Raw genomic sequence first — 19,285 nt, 5'->3', positions numbered from 1 at the left:
AAGCCGAGCCAGCGGGGCAGCCTGGGGTCGCGGGGTGGGTGGGTCTTGGGAACCCCGGGCCTCCCGCGGCGGCTCCCCCCGCGGTGGGGACGGAGACCACCTACCGGCTTCTTCCCCACGATGAGCTTCTCCACCTTCTGCACCTGCGACACGTGGTCCTCGTTGGTCTTCAGCTCCCGCTTGCGGATCCGCTCGTAGATCCCAATCAGCATCTCCCGGGGGATGTCCTCCCCGTCGTCCACGCCTGGTAGGGGACAGGGGCAGGGCTCACCCCAAGGCACCGGGTTCTGTCCCCCTGCCAGCCCCCAGCTGAACCAAAGGCCTCCAGACCCCCAGCAGCTGCCCCTGCTCCGTCCACTACACGTGTTCTCGGAGCCCCCGCACCAGGGACCAGGCTGGCACTGCCCCCGGATGAGTGTGCAGGGGCCTGTGCCACCTTGCAGCCATGCCCAGGGGGCTCCGCACACACAGCCCTGCTTGATCCCGGCCACCACCCTGTGGGGCGGGCACCACGGTCCCCACTGCACCGACGGGCTGGCGGGGGCCTAGGGACGGGGCTGGGGTGCGGGCAGGCTGTGCGGATAGGGCTGCCCGGCCCACATCCTCACTTTGCCCCTTGTTGGCCTGAGTCGTGGTCTCTCTGAGCTACGAGTCCTCTCCTCAGTGACACAGGCCACCAAGAGCACGGTGACTTTACAGGGACCAGGGCAGCTCACGGGGCCACCCCCACGGCCCCGACACGAGAGCTCAGGGGGTCTGAGTGGCTGCTGTCCCAGTTCTGGGACTTGAACCCGGGTCGCTCTGACAACAAGCGTGCGCCCTTTCTGCTGCACGGCTCCAAAAGTGCTGTCAGGAAGTCCCAGCCCTGCTCACGACGGAGACGCGAAGCCCCCCGGCCCTCAGTCTGCAGGCTGCTGGCGGTACGTGGGGCAGTGGGACGGCTCAAGCCCTCCGGTGGGCTGTCCGCCAGCACCTGCCAGTCATAAAGTCAAACACCCTCGGGCTCAGCGAGTGGGTCTGCGGGATCTGTCCCCTGGGGCGTGACATTCAATGCGGCGCTGCTTCCAAATTGCAGAAAACGGGAGCTAACCCGTCACAGGGGACTGGCTAAGCTGTCCGCATACGAGGACTCCTGGGACAGGGGTCGCTGCATGCCCGCAGGAACGAGGAAGGCCACGGCAAGCCTCGGCAACAGCCCTTAGATTTACCGAACGCAAGAGTGAGGCGCCGAGTGGAAGAGGGTCAGACCAGCCGTGCACGTTTGTACCGGCACCCACGAGAAGCGAGAAGCTCTGGGTGGCACAGCAGGGACTCAAAGCCGATGACCTCCAGGGATGCGAAGGGCCCTGCTGTGCACCTTTTACACTTTCTGGCTTTTTTCTAATTGGCTGTTTTTTCAGAGCAGTTTTAAGGTCATAGCAAAATTCAGGGGAGAGCACAGAGAGCTCCCATATACCCCCAGCTCCCCGACAATCAGTGCCCCGACCAGAACGGTGCCTTCGTTACAGCTGAAGAGCCCACGCAGACACGTCCCGGTCACCAGAGCCCACGGCTCACACGAGGGTTTGCTTTTGCTGCTGTCCGCTCTATGGGTCTGGACAAATGGACGACGCCACGTGTCCGCCATCATGATACCATACGGAATTTTCCCTGCCCTAAAGACCCCTCTGTGCTTCTCCTTTCCATCCCTCCCCACCCACCACTGGCAACCACTGGTCTCCTGCCTGTCTCCACAGCTTTGCCTCCTGCAGAACGCGGCACAGCCGGAATCAGGGTGCAGGCTTTCAGATAGGCTGCTTTCACTTAGCGATGTTCCTTTAAGGTTTGCCCGTGTCTTTTCATGACTTGGTAGCTCATTTCTTTTCAGTGCTGAATAATATCCCACTGTCTGGATGGACCAAGGTTTATCCACTCATCTACGGAAGGACAGCTTGGTGGCGTCCTAGTTTTGGCGAATATGAATAGAGCTGCTATAAACATCCGTGTGCAGGTTTCTGTGTGGACATAAGTTTTCAGCTCATCTGGGTAAATTCCAAGGAGGGCAACTGCTGGGTCACATTACTTTCTGGGTTTTGAACTATGTGAGGATAAGACCCATTCAAAATATACATTTAAAAAATCTGAAGGCAAATATCAATAAAAGCAAAATATCGCTTGCCTGGCTTCCAGGTTCCTCCCCTGACTATCCCTGTATCCCCAGAGCCCCGCCCCTGCTGCTGGACCCACTGGGCACACTGAGTGATTCCAGAGAAAATGTGTGTCCGCTGCACGTTGGGGCAGGGGGGCACTCTCTAAAAAGAACAAGCTGGGACGTGTGCTCAGCGCAGAGCGCCGACCTGGCTTTGGGAGGCCAGCGTCCTGCCTCCTCTGACACACACTTGCTGTGTGACCTCGGGCAAGCCCCCTCCCTCTCTGAACCTTCTGAAGCTCAAGGAAGATGGGGCAGAGAACGCTCGAGTCCCTCCCTGGCTTGAAGAAAAGAGATGATTGGTGGGAACAGCCCAGGCTCGCGAGGAAGAATCAGTGGCTTCCTCTCCTGGTTCTGGGGTGCTCAGCCCCTGCCCTGGGAACTGGGGTGACAAAGCCTCCCCTCCCCCAGACTGCTGGGATGGCGGACGCAAGGATGCGCACGAGCCATGAAGCCGCGGATACGAGGGCGGCCGACTGGCAGGTATCTGACCCAGCAGCCCCGTCTTCCCCCGAGCCTCTGTCCACGGGCCTCTTTTCTGTCTCAGTTCTCACACAGAAGAGGCCCCGGTTACATGGCTGAGCTGCTAAACCAGAGACAAAAATCAGAGTCCCTCAAGCTCCCCGGGGTCGCCAACAGCACGCAGCTCACGGCCAGCTTTCCCGGCAGCTACAGAGCAGCTGCCTGCATCCGGGGCCATGGGGACGCCGTGGAGACCAGACCAGACTAGGCCCAGCGAGGAGAGGGGCTTGAGGTGACGGAGAGGAGGGGAGGGGGTGCAGCCCCCCGGACCATCGGTGTCTGCTGACCGCCCCGCTCCCTCACTTGGCCTGGCGACTTGATCTCTTATTAACGAGGTTCCTAGGAACTACGGCTGAGGCCTGCCCCTCCCTGGGGCCTGCGGAGGGCCGCATGGGGAGGGCCCTGAGCCCAGCTCCCTGCGGGACCGCCTGTCAGGGCGGGGCCCACCCCCAGGGGGCGCCAGCACAGACCCTCCGCTCTGGGGGACGGGACGACGGAGCAGCTTTACAGAAATGAAGGACAAAATGAAAACTTTAAACAGCTCGAAAAGTTGGACTTGATTCAGATCAGTTGTTTCCCTTTTATAAAATTATGATGCCATTTCTAAAGGGACTTCAGTCCCTTACAGCTGTTTCCCAAGGAGAGGGACAGTCCCCCCGCCCGGGACTCCACGGACAGGAGGGACCTGCCGGCAGCAAACACGGAGACAGCTGTTCCCTTTTCCGTCCCTCTCCTGCCTGACAACACAGGAGGAAGCCTCCGTCTGGCTGCCCAGCCCCTGGGCACCTGCCCCACATGGGCCCACCTGCCAGGGAGGAGAGGGCAGCCTCGGGCCCGGGGCCCAGCCAGGAACAGCTTGGCTGGAACCCACAGCGGTTTTGCCTTTTCACGGCGCTCATTTTCATAAGTGATGCCCATGTGTGACAAATGCTACCGGCTTCCCGCTTACAGTGATGACATAAAGTCCCTTTTAAAAATACATACGTTTAAGTAAAAAGACGAAAACAAGAAGGCAAGTCTGTTCCACGAGGACCACTGAGGGAGGGGGGTGGTGGGCGACGCTGTGTGGGCAGCAGTGATGGGGGCAGGGCAGTGCCGGCCCCCACCCGGCCCCCATCCCGTCCCACGCCCCGTGCTCGGAGGCCCCGGGGCGCCCAGCACCCAGCCTGCGGTCCATCCTCCCTCTGGCCCTGCAAGCAGGCCTGGATCCACCGTGTGCGGCCCGGCCCCGGGCGCTGAGCCGAGCTGCGCTCTCAGGCCTCTGCCCTCTGGCGCCCTGGGCCTGCCGAACCCCGCGGTCCTCTGAGACAACACGCCGCCTCCCCCCCGAGTGCCCCCGCCACAGCATTCAGCGCCCTCTGCGGGAACGTGCGCTGCGTGGGCTCCTTCGGGGAGGAACCCCCGCCCTCCCCACGTGAGGCCGCACTGCGCGCACCCCGGTCAGGTGCGTGCTGGCGGCGGGGGGGGGGGGGGGGGGGCGTCCCGCCGGGGCCAGGGCCGCTCACCTCGGAGGTTCTTGACGAAGTCCTCCAGCTTCATCTTGCGCTCGGGCTTGACATTGGGGCTGTACATGTCGGTGTTGAGCAGGATGATGGCGAAGGCCAGGATGAAGATGGTGTCTGGGTTCCGGAACTGCCGCACCACCCCGGGGTTGCAGATGCAGTACCGCTGGCTGGGGGCGGACGGGGGTGGTGCTTCAGCTGGGGCAGGAGGCCAGTCCGCCCCTCACCCGTGAGCGGCCCTAAACAGCTGAGGCTGGTCACTGACCTCGGAGCCTCCGTTTCTGGTACACGGGGATGTCACCTGTCTGGCAGAGCCAGCCCTGACCGTCCACTCACCCACCCCATGTGAGTTAAGTCCCACCCGCCCGTAGTTTGGCCGGCACGTGGCTGCTCGGGGCTGAGGACCACATCCCTCGGTCCCCGCGCAGCCACGTGCTAAGTTCCAGCTGATGCGATGTCGGCACCTTCGAGGCTGTGCCTTAAAGGCAGGGGGTGCCCTCCATGCTCTCTGCCTGCCGGAACGTGGACGTGATGGGTGTTGCATCTGCCCCCAGGGACCTCAGGTGACAGGAGCCCAGGCCTCCTCCACACCAGCTCAGAGGGCGGCCCACCTCCGGGGCCTTTTAGCCATGGTGGCTGCGGCGGGTGTCTTTGTTGCGGCAGCCAAACTAACAGTCTCGCTACAAACTGCCTCACAGAGTCATCTGCTCACGTCCTCACTGCCTCGAATACGCCCCACACCCCACCCCACGGTTCCCTCCACTGGCGACCTTGTGCAGGGGTAGGTGTGTGGGGCAGGGATGGAGAAGAGGAACCGGGTGGGGCACCGTGACCGAGGCCCACATCCCGCAGGCAGCAGCCATGGGAGCTTAGACGATGTGGGCTTCAATTTCGTCTTCCCTGTTAAGTGCCGCCCTCTCCAGGAAGCCCTCCTGAATGGAAGTGTCTGAACGCTCCCCTCCCAGGGCCTGGGGTTTCTCCTCCTGCGACCTTGCTCCTCTGTGAACCCACCACCCCTGCCGAGCCCAGAGGGCTGGGTCTCCCACACCCAGCGCAGGGCATGAACCCCCTATGTGGCCAGTGTGCACACCATCCCAGCATGGAAGATGGTGCAGGGACAGCCCGCCTTGACTGCAGGCTCTCTGGGGGGCCAGGTGCTGGGCGGAGTGCGCCTGCACGGCCTGAGTGGTTTAACCCTTCCACCCCCTCCAGAGTAGGTGCCTTCATCAACCCCTCTCTACTGGCAAGGACGTGAGGCACAGAGAGGTTAAGTAACCAGCGCAAGGTCACACAGCGGTGCAGGTGTCAGAACCAGGCCCTCTGCGTCACTGAGGGAGCACCTGCCCCTGTGAACGAGCAGACGAGTGGTGACACAGATGGACTCCCGAACCAGTGAGGACGAGGGGACCACGAAGACGCTGGAGGCCCTGGCTCCAGCACCGAGCCGCACAGCACGCGGCAGAGGAGGGGCTGCGGCACCCCGCACCCCCGCCCCTGGAAGTTCATGGCCACCTGACCCTGAAGGGGAGTCTGCCCTTGAGCCACCGTCTTCGAGTGCGGACGCTTTCTCTACCTGACACCTGCCCCGCCCCCACCTGAAGGCCTCGATCAGCCGCTCCACCTTCTGGGCCTCCCCCTGGACCCGGATGTGCGCCTGGAACTTCCGGAGGGCCTCGTCCAGCTCCATGGCGGAGAAGTCCATCTCGTCCACCACGCAGCTGAAATGAGAGAAGAAGGCCCCGTCAGCGTCCCCCGCCCACCTTCCCGCCGGGTGCAAGGCGAGCACGGCCCGCAGAGGGCGGAGGGAGCACAAGGGGTCAGCGCCGGGAGGCCCGAGAGGGAGGGCGGTGGGAATCGGCTCCCTCCTCCACAGGGGGAGGTGGAGGTCTGGGCACCCACTGGCCCTGCAGCCACCGCGCCCTGGGCCTGCCGCTCACGTCAACGCTTTCCCGGGCATTTCCGCGGGGCCTCTGGAGGGGCTGTGCCGCCCTCACCTGCCGATCCCACAAGGCGGGCAGAGCTGGGGAGGCCGCAGGTCACAGGTACCTCTTGTCACAGCCCCGCCCCCAGCACAGCCTGCTCCTGCCTCTGACCGTGACCCCGAACGGTAGACGGGTCTGCAACAGGCACCCTCGCGTGACCACCCCGGTGGGGCTGCAGGGACCCCGGCCGTGGGCCCCCTCCCCTGGGGCGATGCGCTGAGCGCTCAAGGCTGTTGGGGCAGGGTGAGGGCAGGGGCCCCGCAGCACAATTCGCTGACCAGCATCCGAGTAGGATGCCTGGGGGCGGGGGGGTCTCGCTGCTTCCTGAGGCCGCTGCTATTTTCTGATCCGAGGAGAACAATGTGCGGATTTCCTACGGACGAGGAGCAGCTCGGAGGGGGCGTGGGGGGGAGCAGGGGTGGCTGCAGGGGAGGGGGCCAGACCACATGGCCTTGGGCCCCATTCACGGAGCAGCTAGCGTGCTCTCCTAGGACGGCTCCTCCCGGATTTCAAAGGGGGAGGGGGCACCAACCACACCATCAGGGCGGGGCCAGAACTATCAGAAAGGCTGGGCTGGGAGAGAGCAGCCCAGGTGGGACAGACGCCACAAGCCGGCCACACGCCAGGCACCGCCAACGGCTCGCTGCCTCTCCGGTGTGTGTGTGCGTGTGACTGAGTGAACACTAGTGTACATACATGTGTGTGCACGTGGGTGTGTATGGGGGGGCACCCAGGCCAGACCCCCCCCCCCTCCCCGAGCCTGGGTCTGCTCACCTGTGAAACAGAGAGGCCGCAGCCCACGCCCACCTCCTCCCCAGGGGCGCCCGGAGGTGGCAGGTGTACGTGGCCAGGCCGCCCTGCCGTTCTTACTGAGGGTCAGTCTTTACCCTGCTTTGATCCCGTTCCTGGCCCACCGGCTGGGTCACCCATCCCGCGTGCAGTGTCTGGGTCAGCAATGTGCCCACAGCAGGCCTGGAGCTGCACCCCCAGGTCCCGGCAAAGGGGAGCAGGGCAGCTGTTCCGAGCCGGCCTCCTGCTGGCCCTGGCTCCTCGTCTGCGGAAGGGGTTATGGACCCCTGACCCCCCCGCGGACGAGGTGAGGACACGGCCTGCACGTAGCACCTGCCCAGTGACCACAGGACCCAGGTGTGGTGGCTTTCTACTCAGGACAGTCTGGACGAGGGCCGGGGGGTGCAGGGTACGTGCGGGCAGGACTTCTCGAAGCTGTCAGCAGTTCCCAGGGAGCTGGAAACCTGTTCTTCTGCAGGGTTCCAAGGAGCTGAGAGTCTATGGCCGGCAGCCTGGTTGGACCGTCACCCCACCTCCCGCCAGGAGAGGGAGGAGGAGGGGGGCTGAGCTCACCGGTTCCCCTCCGGCTGCCCCTGCGGGAGGTCGGCCCAGAGGCCGCTGGGCCAGGGGAAGGGGCTGGCCCTGCTGGATGGGGCCAGAGGTGCTGGCAGGGCATCTCCGTGTGTCTGGGAGCCAGAAAGACAAAGGGGAGCGGGGAGCCTGGGGTGTGCGCGCAGCGCCCCCAGCCCCACTCACTCGAGCACGTCGCGGTTGAACTGCTTCTGCCGGTTGCCCAGGAACTCCCCGATCATCTGCCGGCTCAGGCCCTTGCGCTGCAGCAGGAAGTGGGCCACCCCCACCGGCGTGTCGGGCACGAAGCCGCGCTCGATGAGGTACTGGACGCCCTTCTCGGGCTTCCTGGGGGACGAGAGATGGGCTCAGCCGGGCGCTCCCACCCCTCCAGCTCCCCCAGCCCTCATCCCCTCCTCCTCCACGGCACCCTGCCCTGCCCCACCCTGAGCCCACAACGCAGGGGAACCGGGGCGGCTTGGGCCCTGCAGGAGGGCTGGGCCAGCGCAGGAGCACGGAGGGTGCCGGGGGCTGGGGGGCGGCACAGAAGGGCCCCACCCCTCCCGGCTCCGTGGTCCCCTCTGTGCCGAGCTTCCAGGCGGGCTGGAGGGCCCCGCCCAGCACACGCTGGCCGCCTGTGGCACGTGCTCCGTGCCGTCACCGTCTGAGGACCCTGCACGCCAACTCAGTTCCCACACCACTCCCTGGGGTTGGCACGCTTGCCACCTGTGCTGCCCGACAGCCATGTGACCTTGCTGGGGACTCGACTGCCCGTGTCGTGAGACGTGTGTGTTAACACAGTCGGGCGCCTGAACGCTGCACGCAGTAGGTGAGCAACGCCTGAACGCTGCACGCAGTAGGTGAGCACCGGGAAGGTTTAGGATAAACCTCAACTGACGGCAGAGGACGCGGAGGCGCAGCGTCGGCCCCACCTGCAGTCAGAGGCCTGGGGCGGGCCTGTGCTGGCCCCACAAGGCTGAGCGTCCACCCGGACCAGGAGCCTGGTGGCCGGGGCGCCCTCGGGGGCTGAGCAGTGAGGTCCCTTCTTCCCGGCGGCCTCGGGGCTTGGTGCCGGCTCGGCTGACCTCACGGGGAGGCGGTGGTCGAAAGAGACGGGGCAGGGGGAGGCGCCACTGACCCCCTCCCTCTGCACCTGTGACCCTCAGAGGGCGGTGTCCTCCTCTGACGAACCCGGAGCCTCGGATGGGCTGAGGAGCTGCGGAGCCCTTGGGCATACCTGGCGCCCCACGCCTTGCCCCAGTGGTAGAGGTCAGTGTCCTGCTGGCCCCTGGGGGCACGGAGGTGAGGGCCAGGATCTACCTGCCACCACCAGCTGTGCGCTGACAGCGGGTCCCGCAGATGCCGTATTTCCACACGCAGGCCAACCTCCAGCCTCAAGATGACCCTGCTATTTTTATCCCAGGTGGCCACACACCCCAACCTTGCGCTCAGAGCTGGGCAGGGAGCGACTGCCGGCCGCCTGGGTCCTGGCACAGAAGTGGTCACCGAGTGGCCCCGTTCCCCCACGTCCCCGTTCCTCCCGGCAACCCTGGGGTCTCCAACCAAGAACTGCCCCAGTCCCAGGCCTCTCCAGGCACTGGGCTACTGGTGCTGATGCTGCAACCGGGGGTGGGGTCGGGGTCGGGGCGGGTCGCGCTTCCTCACCGCCAGCTCCACAGCGGCCCCCGCAGGACCCCCGCCCACACCTGACCGCCCCCCACTTCCACGGTGGCCCACAGATGTGTTTTCTTCGGCCCACACAACGTTAACAGAAAGAATTCCAGTTGGTCGCCAATGTTTAGAAACCGGGAGCTTGGACACAGAACCCGGATTTCCGGCTTCTCTTGAGAAGACAGTGTGGCACCCCCCCCCCGGGCCTGGCTCCCACGTGAAAGCGACTGGAGAGCCCCCTCTCGGGCGCCCCTGTCACCCACCCGGGCCAGCCTGGCCCACCGAGGCCCTGACACCACGCCCGGGTCCAGCCCAGCCTCCTCCTGCCGCCCTGGGGTGGTTGCTCCCCTCCGCCCCGGCTGCGTTCACAGGCCAACGTCGTGCAGCCTCACAGCTGCCAGGCGCCCCCGCAGCAGCCCACAGCCCCCTGGGACGGGCAGGCTGCGCAGGGGCCGTAGCATGCGGACTGCCCAGGGCGTAAGTGCCGCGCGCCGACTCTGTGCCGGGCGGCACTCTGGATGACAGCGGCGAGCGTGGCTGGCCTCCAACGCCCGGCACCACAGCTGCCCCCGCCCAGTCTGAAGGGCAAAGTGGCCGAGCGAGGGTGGGAGGGGTTCTGGCAGGGGAGGCAGAGGCCTTCTCTGAGCAGGTGACACAGTGACAAGCGTGCTCAAGGAGCTTTTTGGAGGAGGCAATGGCGAATGCGAAGGCCCTGAGGTGGGAGTGGGTGTTGTAGGGTCGAGGCCATGAGGCTGCTCCAGGGCTCAGAGTAGGGGCCCCGAGGGAGGGGCAGCGGGGTGGACAGGCCGCAGGGGCATCTGGCTCTGCCCTGAGCGGGATGAGAAGCCCGGCACGCTCTGCACAGCGCAGTGGAGGGACCTGGGTCCCCGTTTAAGAAGCCGCCTCTGGCTGTTCTACGGGAGCCCACTAGGAGACCCTCGCAGGCCCCCCAGCGCTGGTGCAGGAGTGGGGGAGGAGGGGCTGGCTCAGGACACCGCCTGGGGGCAGCGACCGCAACATATGCTAGTGACCCCGCGTGTGAGCCCGAGGGCTCCAGCCCTCAGCCCGAGGCGGACGGGGCAGGAGCCGCATCCAGCTGGCACCCTTCACAGGATGCTGCAGGAGAGGAACGTGGACTGCCCAGGCCACGACCAGAGAGCAGGGGCTCCCAGCAAACTGAGAGGAACGGTGCTGCGGCCGGAGGTGCGGGCGGGGGCTCCAGGCTCGGGATGCGCGCGGCCGGCAAGGGGAGTGATCTCCCCGACCGTGGAGAGCCAGCACTGATATGAGTCCCTGGCCCGCAGGATCTTGCTGGCCCCCAGCTGCCCCGCGTGTACTCCGGGGGCCCTGCTGGGCAGGGGTCCTGGGTCCACTGGCCCCTCACAGGGCTCCGTGCTGACCGGAGCAGCCCAGGTGTCCTGCGTGGGTAGGTCACACCCTCGGCCTGCGGCTCACCCACAGCCCTGCCCGCCCCCCCTGGGGCAGTGAGGGGCACTGGACGGGCTCGGGCCGAGGCAGGAGGGTGGAAGGCACGTCCTGTGGGGCTTCGAGATCCCCCAGAGCACGCAGGGGACCCCATGGAAAGGAGCCTCTGCCCGCCTTGTCCCTGAGAGACTTGATGAGCGCAGCAGGCCCGGCCAACACGCAGCGGACGCGGCCGGGACAGAGCAGTTCACCCGGCTGTGACAGAGCCCACCCGACCGGGCAAAGGGGCTCGCCGCCACCCCCAGCTCTGGCTCCCCCTTCCCTGCCTGCGAGCCGGAACGCGGCTCCAGGCCCTCGGGACTGAAGAGGCGCAGCCTGGGGCCCTGCTGCCTGTGCACCCTCAGGGGCCAGCGGGGGCCCGGCCCACATAGCGCAGGCCCGACCAGAGAAACAGAACGTGCTGTGTCCGGGGCTGGGGCCGACGTGGCTCTGGGAGGGGCTGCTTTGGCCCGTGTTCCCAGGCCTCTGCTCTAGAACCTTCAGGGCCTCCCAAGCCTGCAGGACAAGCCCCGGCCCCTCGGCCCTCATCCACTTCTCCGTTCACTCCAGGCGTCCATCCAGCGCCTGCTCTGCGTGGGTGCGGCACCAGCACACCCGTGGTCCAGACAAAGTCCCTGCCCTCGAACACACATCCTCGCTGGAGCGCGATGAACTCCCAGGAGAGACACTGCCAGGCGTGGCTCAGACCCCAGCTCCGCTCCCTGGCTGGGTGACCTAGGGCAAGTCGCTCGCCCTCTCTGTGCCTCAGCCTCCCCACCTGCGTAGTGGGGAGTGACGGTGCACACAGCAGAGTCACTGTGAAGATCAAACGAGTCAATGCCTCTAAGCCCTTGGAAGACACGCTGGTTTTATGGCTGTTTAAGAAAAGGGCCAGCACTAGGCAGAGCTAAACCAAGGGGAAGCCGTAGTGACCACAGAAGGCCTGGACTTCAGATGGATGGGGTGAGAAGGGACGGTCCAGAAAGGCCTCCTCGGGAAGGTGGCATTGAACCTGGAGCCAGGAAGAAGGTCCCTGGGAGCGGGAACGACCAACACAAAAGCTTTACTGGACACGTAACAGAACGGGGCACACCAAGGGGGGAAAGTGGTGCGGGGGTGGTGGTGGGATGAACTGGGAGAGTGGGATTGATATGTATACACTAATACGTACAAAATAGATAACTAACAAGAACCTGCTGTATAAAAAAATAAGTAAAATTCAAAAAAAAAAAACAAACGGGGCCCAGAAAGGCCGAGTAGCTGTGCACCAGGCTGTCCAGCGAGGGAGAGCCAGGTTCTTACCCCTTTGCCCGTAGAAGCCCGTAAAGTTCCACTCTATGCTCCCAGCCCACCGGGGCTGCAAATCTGCTCTGCCCACCTCTGCGCTGCCCGCTCTCCCCATCTCTCCGGGTTCCCTCGACGACTCCTTCTCTAGCTTTCTGACCTCCACCCTCCAGAACCAGCATCCACGAGGTGCGGAGGCGACATTTTCACCATCTACACCTGACGCGCTTCTGCATCCCGGGCGCCCGGGCCTCTGCCCCCCACCTCCGCTGCCCGTCTGCTGGGCCTGCGAGCAGCCTCTGCTGTCCCCAGGTCCAGCCTTTCTCGTCAACTGTGCCAGGTGAGCACGTGCAGACCACAGTGGTGCCGCCAGCCTCGCAATCTCTGTCCTCGAGCCTGAGCCCGGGGCTCTCGGGAGGCGGTTACTACGAGGCCGGTCTCTGCACCTAAGGACCACCCACCTGCCGGAACCCCTCTCCTCCCAGCAGGGTCTGCAGGGGCCACAACGGCTCCTCCTGTCGCTTTCACTTGCTGCAGCAGCTGAAGAGACGTGGACGTGGGCGTCTGCCCGGCACCCTGTCGGCCTCTGGATTTCCCACACCCCCCTCGAGCTCCGCCCCCTGACCCCACGGGCTGCCCGTACTCCCAGCCTGGCCGGTCAGAGTGCTGCACCCCGCTGACCACAGCGAGCGGTTCAGAGGGCGCCGGCGGGAGCCTCTCTTCCTGCAGGGCTGCCGTGAGGCTGGACCACGAGCCCGGACTGCTGGCTGCCCTCCTGCCCTGAGGGCGCGATGGTGGGGCACGGCCAAGAGATGCCCAGTGGCTTTTCAGGTCCACGAACCAGTAAGGCCTCTCTGCTTGAACCAGTGTGATCGGATGCCCATCATTTCCAATGAAGAAGGGCCTGATGCACACAGAGACCAACACGGGGTCTGCACAGACACCGGCAGGGCCCGAGGATGCCCCAAGGTCGGACGCCGAGCCATCCCCGTGCTGTTCTCACTGGCCGCAGGGGCGAGGGATGGACTCACCAAGTTCAGCACCCAGGAGCCCTGCACGCCTGGAGGTGCCCTTCAACTCCGGAATCTAGGCTCGAACCCTCCACTATCCTGCAGAGAAGCGGCCACCTCCCATCGGCTCGCACGCCTCCACGGCCAGCAAGCTCATCACCTCCCCAGACTGCCTATTTCATCCAGCTCTGATTTGCACAAAGTTCTTTCTGATACTAGAAACCCAAGCTGAACGTGGCTGCCGGGGTCTTTTTTGCACTTATCCCAGAGACAAGGTGGAAGAATTACCCTCTGGCCCTCGTGCACTGTCGGTGGGAACATAAACTGGTGCAGCCACTGTGGAAAACAGTATGTAAGTTCCTTAAAAAACTAAAAATAGAGCTACTATATGATCCAGCAATCCCACTCCTGGGAATATATCCAGACGAAACTGTAATTCGAAAAGATACATGCACCCCTATGTTTGTAGCAGCACTATTTACAACAGCCAACACGTGGAAACAACCTAAATGTCCATCGACAGAGGAGTGGATAAAGAAGATGTGGTACATATATATACAATGGGATGTTAGCCATAAAAAAGAATGAAACGTTGCCATTTTCAGGCCTAGAAGTGATCATACTTAGTGAAGTAAGTCAGACAGAGAAAGAAAAATAGCACATGATCTCACTTCTACGTGGAACCTAAGGAATTCCCCCGCTGGTCCAGTGGTTAGGACTCTGCGCTTCCACTGCAGGGGGGCCCGTGTTCGATCCCTGGTCGGGGAACTTAAGATCCTGCAAGCCGTGTGGCGTGGCCAAAAATAAATAAACAAGTGGAACCTGAAACATCATACAAATGAATCTAGATACAGAACAGAAACAAACTCACAGACGTGTGGTAGAAAACAAACTTATGGGTAATGGGGGGGGGGGAGGAGGGAGGGACAAATTAGGAGTATAGGATTAGTGGATACTGGGAGTTCCCTGGCAGTCTAGTGGTTAGGACTCAGCTCTTTCACTGCCATGGCCCCAGGTTCAATCCCTGGTCGGGGGACTAAGATCCCGCAAGCCGTGCAATGAGGCAAAAAAAAAAAAGAAAAGAAAAGGATTAATGGATACAAACTGCTATCCATAAAACAGATAAGTAACAAGGATTTACTGTAAAGCCCAGGGAATTATATTCCATATCTTGTAATAGCCTATAATGGAATATAATCTAAAAAAAAAAAAAACCAACTAAATCACTTGGCTGTATACCAACACAATATTATAAATCACCCATACTCAGTTTAGAAAAAAGAGAAGGAACTGGCATGGCTGGAACACCCGTGGGGCCTGCCCCGCGCTGCCTTCCTCCCTGAGGCCCTTGGCACCAGCCAGCCCAGACCCGGGACAGTGCTCTGAGGGTGGCGCGGGCCAGAGGAGTGGCTCATGTCAAGGGGAACAGGACCCTGATCTGCAAAGACCCAACTCAAAGTGCTCATAAGAGAGCCACAGTCACTTAAACCGTCAGCACGTCCAGCACCAGCAGACGGCCCGGCACAGCCAGCACTTCTGGTTCTGCAGCCTCGAGCCAGCGCCTGGGGTCCCGCGGCCCGGCTGCCAGCAGCCACGCCTCCCAGGCCACCGTGAGGATTCGGCGAGATGCCGCACACGAAGTGCTCGGCACCAGCTGCCAACTTAACATGCAACCACGCAGGCTGGCTGTCACCACCGTCCTCTTCACTGGTCACAACAGACGTAACGCCCAAGGCGCACGGAATCGGGAGCCCAACCCGAGCTTTGCCGCTTACTGGGAGGCGGGCCGAGCCCCGAGCCCCGCGGACGTTGGAAGGGTGGCACCTCGGAGCACCCCAGCCTCGCGGCAGGGCTCTCTGCAGCAGCTCCAGCGGGCAGTGGACAGAGGGCAGGAGGAGAGGCAGGCGGCGGCCCGGCGCTGGGCGGAGAAGACCTGCCTCCAAACCAAACGCAGGCCCGGGGCGGGGAGGGACCTCGGAGGCCAGGTGAGCAGCTGCCTGCCCGTCGGGAGTCCCGGCACACCAAGTAGTCTCCGAGGCCCAGCTTACGTGCTCCTCAGACAAGAGGCCCTCACTCCCCTCCGAGGGCACCATTTCATCAGGGGCGGCTCCGGGGATGAGGACACTCGTCCAGAGTGGGGAGAGGGCTGGCCTGGCCCACGGTCACCTGGGCCCGCGCCCGAGGGCGAGAGGGAGGGGCGTGAAGGAGGTCCCGCTGGGTGCCCCTCCGGGCTGTGGGGTGCGGACCCCAGCTCCCACCGCTGTGGCGGCGCCCCCTGGACTCTCAGCGCACACGCGAGGCCCAGCGAGCGGGCGGGGCCGCGGAGGCCGCGCTCCGGGCCGCAGTCCCTGCATCGGGCTTTACGAGGCTGTGCTCAGGGGCCAGGCGGCGGAGGCGTGAATCCCAGTCCGGCCATCCACCGGCCGTGGGGCCTCGGGCAAGCTACCTCTCGGCACCTCAGCTCACCCAAACTGTAAAGCGGGCTAGTGACGGTCCCCTCCCTACGGTCTGCCGTGAGCACGGTGGGCTCATACGACAGCACCGGGCACACGTCAGCGCACGTGGGCATCAGCCACTCCCGTGCTCCATGCTGCTCTGCCCGCTAAGCCACCTCCTGGGTCCTCTAAGGCCCGAGCCCCAGGCCCCCCGCAATGGCTCTGGACGCAGGAGCCCCGCGGAGCACAACCGCTGCCATCCGCGGCACCCTGGCCAGCGGCTCCCGGTTTCACGGTCTCTAACCCTCACCAGGCCCTGGGCGGGCAGGAACCTCACGGCCAGTTTCTGGGCGCAGCCGGCAAGGCTCAGGGTGCAGGGCGGTGCCGAGTCCCTGCAGCGGATTCGCTGAACCGGGGCCGAAACCCTCCTGCCTCGGCTCCCGGCCCCGGCCCGGTGCCCAGCGCCGCGAGCCGGACGTGCAGTCCTGGAGCCCGGGAGGCGCATATGGGTGCCAGGCAGACGGCGGCAGCCTCCTCTGCGGGCCCCGGGGACAGCCCCTCCCCACCAACCTGCTTCACCTTCTCGGGTTTCATCTGTTCTCCCTCTCTCCTCCCCAGCTGGCTACTCACCCACTTTGGATCCAGCGTTCAGGCCCTTCACGTACCCCCTGGAGGGGGCGGGTGTCTGTGCTGGAAAGCTCCCTCCCGGGAGTGGGTGGGACCTAAGAACTGTCTGAAAGGCAGCCTGGGTGTGGGCCTGGGGAGGGAGGGAAATGGCGGGGGGGAGAGGAGAGCCACGGGGAGAGCATGGGGAGCAGAGGCGGGCAGCGGACACGTGGGGGTGCGAGGAGGGTGCCAGGAGGGAAAGGACAGAGGCGCTGAGGTCGGGCCTCCCAGGCAGGGGCCCCGGCCTCGGGCAGCAGGCTGCTCAGTGCCCATCCTCGTCCAGCGGCTCCAGGGCCCGCTCGGGGACACCCGGCTCCCAGCTTTGCTCGCCCCGCACAGGGCCTGGCCCTCTATCTACTCGGGTTGGACCACCAGCCCTTCCCGGGCCTGGTGAGACTCAGGAGATGGCTGGTGGCCACAGCGCTGTGGCTGTGCCTTCAATCCTCCAAACAACCCCCGAGGTGGACAACCAAGGCCGAGGAGGAGGAGGAGGAGGAGACTGAGGAGGGCCGGAGCTTGTCGCCACACGACCTCCCAACACCTGCCCCGCACGCCGCTTGGAGGAGCCAGCCTGCCACCTGCCCCTCTCGGCGTGCGAGACCCGCGTCATCCAACGGCGGGCTCTGCAGCCGGGGGACCATCCTGGACCCGCACTTCAGGGACGCAGCCGCCAAGCACGTGTGGCCGGTGACCATCTGCACTGCGGCTTGCCATCGGGGGAGCTGGACGGACTGTAGTTACCTTCAACCTGAACTTAAACACCGCCTGTGGCTGGACCTCACCTCTGTCCCTCGACTTGTAGAGGGGCGAGGTCCCCCAAGCTCAAGGGGCTCCAGTGCAACGTCCACCAGGAGTTTTCACGGTCTTAACGAGCTGACTCTGCAATCCATGTGGAAGAGTAACTACCAACAAGAGCCAAGACCACTTTTTAAAAGAACAAAAGAGTGGTTTCTGTCCTAATAAAAAAACATATAAAACTGAAAGTCTGATGTTGGCAAAGGAACACACAGAGCCTCTACCCACTAGCGTGGAGCGTCGCAAGGGTCTTTATTCTGTTCAGGGCTGAGTCCAGGCCCCCTACACAGGGCTTGGCATGCAGCAGGTGTTCAATAAATATTTGCCAAGTGAACGAAAGGATCCAAGCACAGGCTCTGTTCATGTAGGAATTGGATGGGATTTCAAGTCAACAGAGAAAGGACAGACTACTCAATACACCGTCTGCAGACAACCAGCTAATTTACAAAGAACTATAAAAACTACACCCCTCACCTTGTACCATTCTCCAAACCAAACGCCAGGTTAAAGTCCTAAAGGATATAAAACAAAACTAAGAAAGTCCTGAAGAAAATATTTTAAAACTATATTATGACCTGGGGCAGAGCCTTTTAAAATAAAACATTGAAAAAAAAAGTAATAAACAGAACACTAATGAATTGACTACATATATACAAATACTGAATCATTCTGTTGTGCGCCTGAAACTGTTACATGTCAATTCCACCTCGATAAAAAAATGCAAAAATTAGTAACTTCTGTTAGACCAACAAAGCATACACAAAGTTAAAAGATACAATAATTAAAAACCACTGAACTGTACACTTTATAAGGGTGAATTTTTATGGTCTGTGAATTCTGTTTCAGAAGTTTTTTTAAAAAAAAAAAGGCCAGTGACAGACAGGAAGAAAATATTTGTAATTACAAAGGATTAGTATCTATAATATATAAAGAACCACTAGTAAATCAAAATGAGAAAAAACAGAAGAATGGGCAAAAAATAGGAACAGGCATTTTGTAGAAGAAAAAACCCAAATGGCCGAAAGACACACGTATGGACGCTGCATCTTAGAAGCAGGCAGGGAAATCCAAATTGAAACAATAGACACACTGTTTCTATGCTTTGATTGGGGTGGGAGACAAGGCGGAGTGCTGTCCAGCGTGTGGGGAAACGGGCCCTCCAGGTCCAGCTGCAGGCTCTACTTCGATGGACAACCCGCCCACGTGAGCCCCAAACACCGCCCCCTCCAGCTACCCCCTTCCCCAGAGACTCGGGAGCGTGTGGGAGGGGCAGGCCCACGGTCACCGTCACGTGGTTGGTGACTGTGAAAACATGGGAGCGAGTGGCCAGACCACCCTGGACAGCCGCACGTGGACCCCACGTAGCAGCACGGAGACCAGGTGGCGCGCGGCACCAATGGGAACGGCCTCCAACAGCAGAGCGCGTGGCAGCGTCACAGGGGGGACAGTGGGTGTGGCCTGGGCCCAGGTAACGTCAACAGGGGCCACGGGGACAGCAGGGAGGCTCGGGCCCAGCTCGCCGCACGTCTGGCGCTGCTGAGCAACCTATATACATCCGCTCATCTCCAACTCACACTCTGCGAGCTGGACACCATTGGGCTCGGCGCCACCACGCAGATGAAGCCGCCGTGGCAGAGACCGAGCTGCCCAGGGACACACAGGCAGGAAGGGCAAGGACCGGGGTCCGCACCCAGGCGGCCTGGCCTGGAGCTGCGCTGGACCACACGTGCACAGAACCCCGAGCTGGAAGGCTTTCACCTTCTACGCTGAGTGGAGAGTGTATTCACGCATTTCAGGTGTAATTAAAGACTAACAGAGCCAGAAAGAATCTACAGAGGCCAAGGCTGCTGGGGGGAGGGATGCAGCTTTTTCTGGCCTCCACCCGTCCACCCAGCTGGGACTCCCACGTCAGGACACAACGTCTGCCAGGGACGAGGGAACCCTGGGCACTGGGGAGCCCCCAGGTCATCCCAGCCTCCCCCAAGAGGGTCCGAGATGACCCGGGAGCTGGCTGTGCCTGGAAGCAGGTGGGGGCAGGCTTTCGGGACAGACCTCAGGATGGGCTTGGCAGCTCATGACCTCCCCGTTCAGCGCGCTGTTCTGGCCACGGACTGCGTGGCAGTGGGACTGGTCCTCACATGCAGATGGAGTCTCAGGAGAGCACCCCTGGCAGATGTGACGGGCCCAAGACTCTTAGTCCTCAGCTGATCGAGGACCAATGACCCCCAGCCCCTGGCGGCTCCTGTGGGACTGCACAGTTCCCCCACACGCGCCCTTCGGGACAGGTCTCTCTGAGTCCCCCAGCCGGCGCTGCCAGCTGCACCAGGGATGGCTCAGAAGCGCCCCCAAGACTCTCCACCCCCGTCTAGCAGAGGAAGCGGGGAGCAGGGAAGCACGGAGGACAGCT

The 19,285-nt window shown here is 62.8% G+C and overlaps 1 protein-coding gene across 10 annotated transcripts in view; it reads right to left on the bottom strand.

Moving 5' to 3' along the window:
• The window catches only part of IQSEC1 (IQ motif and Sec7 domain ArfGEF 1), a 334,212-nt gene that overhangs the window by 15,934 nt on the left and 298,993 nt on the right, over positions 1-19,285 (bottom strand). For all 10 annotated transcript variants that reach the window (XM_059940474.1, XM_059940480.1, XM_059940483.1 and 7 more), the window contains 4 exons: positions 7,740-7,901; positions 5,808-5,930; positions 4,216-4,382; positions 105-244 (listed from right to left, as the gene is read on the bottom strand). In XM_059940474.1, coding sequence (XP_059796457.1) covers positions 105-244; positions 4,216-4,382; positions 5,808-5,930; positions 7,740-7,901 — 592 coding nt within the window. The remainder of the gene's footprint in view (positions 1-104; positions 245-4,215; positions 4,383-5,807; positions 5,931-7,739; positions 7,902-19,285) is intronic.

Source organism: Balaenoptera ricei, chromosome 11, assembly GCF_028023285.1.
Source record: "Balaenoptera ricei isolate mBalRic1 chromosome 11, mBalRic1.hap2, whole genome shotgun sequence".
NCBI lineage: Eukaryota > Metazoa > Chordata > Mammalia > Artiodactyla > Balaenopteridae > Balaenoptera > Balaenoptera ricei.
The sequence above is the reverse complement of the archived record's forward strand: the minus strand, read 5'-3'. Positions and strand labels throughout refer to the sequence as shown.